The sequence below is a fragment of the Pygoscelis adeliae genome, unplaced genomic scaffold (genome assembly GCF_000699105.1).
Source record: "Pygoscelis adeliae isolate BGI_AS28 unplaced genomic scaffold, ASM69910v1 Scaffold16, whole genome shotgun sequence".
In the NCBI taxonomy this organism is placed as follows: Eukaryota; Metazoa; Chordata; class Aves; order Sphenisciformes; family Spheniscidae; genus Pygoscelis; species Pygoscelis adeliae.
In genome coordinates, this window is record NW_008825162.1 from 7462564 (window position 1) to 7465731 (window position 3168).

Consider the following 3168-nt stretch of genomic DNA (forward strand, 5'->3'; position numbering starts at 1 on the left):
CTACAGTTAACAGATACTCCAGCTGAATCTCCTGCTACACTAGAGGACCTGGCAATTGTGTTAAGTAGGACCGGCCTGAAGCTCGGGGAGGGGTGGGGAGGTGTCTCTGACATTATTTAGTCCTATAGAGACCAATAATTCTTTTTCTTAGTATCACAGCAACCTAAGCAATCTGGCATGGAGTTCACTTTATGTATAAACTTTGAACGAAATCAAATGGTAACTATCAATTCATACTCAAGATTATGAAGTGACTTAAATTAGTAAAGAACTCTTTCTTTTCACCACATGGTAATTCTTTGACAGAACAAAACCTCCATCTCCTGATCGTTTTCGGCTGCAGATGAGAAGAAATGGAATTAAAATTAAACAAACAATAACCCCTTTATATACACACAGATTTTTTTCAGTGCTGTTGCCAGAAAGAAACAAAGATGATGTATCAAAAATGACATTACGCTGGGTAATACCTTGGTTTAGGTGTGTGGCCTCTGTAATCTGAATACCATTCACAGAACACTGTGCTCCATTCAGTGGTATTAGATTCACAGTACCGTTGAGATTTTCAAAGATGCAATGCTCACTTTCCAAATCAAGGCCATGAAGAACTAAATACAAAGCAATAAAATAACATAATTAGTCTCTTAACAACCAGTAACATTAGCATGCTGATATTCATTTATTAAGAACATATTGCACTACATATTTGAGGGTATCTTTTCTCTTTATTCTGGAGAACGGTTTTTTCCTTCCTTCACCACATCCTGCATGCCTTAAATGTCAACGCTGTTGATTGTTATATTATAGTGGAAAGAGAAGTGTGTTGGGTTGCTTGGGTTTTTTTGGTGTAATGTCCTTTCCTCCTATGTTTTAGCACCAGATTAGTAAATGCTTCTTTCCTTCTGATAGCAAACAGGAAAGTAGAATTTACATATTTGTAGAGACAAGGGGGTTTTGACCCATTTCTGGGAAATAACAAAACTTCTTGACCTTAAAGCAGCCATGCTTACATCTGAAAAGACAAGATATAATCTGTAATTGTAGACTAACAAGGATGGCTGAAATAAGGTTCTTATGTTCTATTATATTCAGGCCTTTTATCAATCAGTTATGCTACTTTCTGTCTCTTCTTCAACTAATGTATGATTATCTCTGCCTGTATTGTTTAATACCACAAAGCAATGCAAGTTCACTAGTTTCATGAAATTTACATAGAAATTTTAATCCAGGCATCTTTTGACCCACAAAAATATATCAGACTAAGTTATTTGAGACTCAATCTCTCACCTGAGAATTAAAGGACGCAGTTTATTTAATGAAACTGCCTTCAAGCAACATACGTGACAGGGCAGTCCAGGTCTGGCAGTTAGTTGCTTTGATAAGAAGTGAGGAAGAAAATCAGTACAAGAAGCCTACCTACTTTTTAACAACTTCCAGAATTTTCTTCAACTCAAAAGTCCAAAGACTGCTTTAGGTGTAACAATACTGTCATTATGCAAAGATTAAGAGAATGGCTGTGCAGTAATTGTGACAGATGCTGTATTAAAAAGGATGGTATTTTTACAGGATGCTATTTCAAGAGAAGCGAGAAATAAATTAGTAACAAGTAGATGAATATGAATAAATTTTAAGCCCACAAGCTATTCTAGAAGTCATGCTCTCTGAAGCAAATCCCATGTAATTCAGCTCTCAAATTTTCTAAAAATTACAATATGCAAGAACATACAGACAACCAACTGAAAAAGGGAAAAAAATTATGAAGCTTTGTTCACATATTGGGATGTTAGAAGAATAAAAACAACTGAAGAAAGAATGTAAAAAAAAAAAAATGCCAGATTCCATACCAATATCCTGTTCTGTCACAGCATCTTCTCTGCCAACATATGTTTGGCCCTCCTAATTAAGAAAGAAACGCACGTTATTTTCAGCTGAAATCCCCTTCCTCCCCCACAAAGATATAGGTTATCCTTCCACTTTCTCAGAGTAACCTGAACAAAATGTAAGTTTAAACACACATGAAAAAAAAAAAAATCAGGCAGCATTTTTAGAATGCTTTCACAGTCATTATTATACAGTATTATTAGCAAATTCAAGTTTCAACTGTCCTGTGTAGAACCATCTTTGTAGTCTTGAGGTAATTAATCTAGATTGGAATTTCAAGTCAAGCTTTACAATGAGATGAATGAAAAAAACAATATACAGGGGTAGGAATATTAAACACCTTTCTCTGGTTAACCAGTTGACCCGCAGGATCAACCTAAACAGTAAATTAACAGATATTTTAATTGAATCGTTGCAACCTCTTAAGAGGTTTTCTTACTATAGCGGAGAAATGTAATGAGTTTTTCTTACTATCATAGAGAAATGTAATGAGCACTATATTGAGATAGCAAATTAATACTACAAATTTGTCCACTGGGAAAAAAAAAAAAAAATCACAACGCATATAAAGGCTATGGAAACACAGATGTGTATTTACCTTCAAGTGGTACAAGATGATACCAGTACTGAGCAGATCATCATCAATGCCAATGAGATGAGGCAGTTCAGAATCTAACACAACACCTATCCCTTCCTTCCTCAGAGCCAAGGTTTGTTCCTGTAAAGGACAAAAGTCTATTTATTAGGATATGCAAGAAATACCACTCTTCTTTCTCTTCCTAAACCATGTTTAATGTAACTTATTCTCTGTAATATCACACACACACAAAAAAAAGGGGGGGGGTTTAATGGTTTTTCACATTTTCAATGCGACTGTTTTATTTCCATTGAGCGTTCCAAGCCTGCCGTTCAGGAAATCTGTGAAGGTGTTATTTGAAAGAAACCAGGCAAACAGCTGAATTATACCAGATAAGGAAGATCAATCAAGAGCATAACAAAGCAATGTTGTCTAAAAGCAAGCTACGTACCACCTTGCATAATGGTAGGGAGAATTTAAAACAACTCAGAATTCAGTACAGCTAAGGAATAGAAAACTGAAAACTCTTCGGCAGTCCTTCAAATAAATTGAACCTTGCACAATAAAAACCCCAGACATCTGAAAACTCAGTAAGCCTAAGCAGTTAGACATCATCCAATGCAAGGGAAGCACTGACAATAGTAAATAAATGTAGGAAATATTTGCAGCATATAATTTCAATCCTTCAAAATTCCTTTGGGCAACATTGT

The 3168-nt window shown here is 35.4% G+C and overlaps 1 protein-coding gene across 2 annotated transcripts in view; it reads right to left on the bottom strand.

Annotated features, from left to right (window-relative positions):
• Positions 1-3168, bottom strand: part of KIF16B (kinesin family member 16B) — a 129303-nt gene that overhangs the window by 75482 nt on the left and 50653 nt on the right. For both annotated transcript variants that reach the window (XM_009328728.1, XM_009328727.1), the window contains exons 13-15: positions 2480-2599; positions 1845-1896; positions 471-608 (exon numbers count right to left, since the gene is read on the bottom strand). In XM_009328728.1, the coding sequence (XP_009327003.1) occupies positions 471-608; positions 1845-1896; positions 2480-2599 (310 nt within the window). The remainder of the gene's footprint in view (positions 1-470; positions 609-1844; positions 1897-2479; positions 2600-3168) is intronic.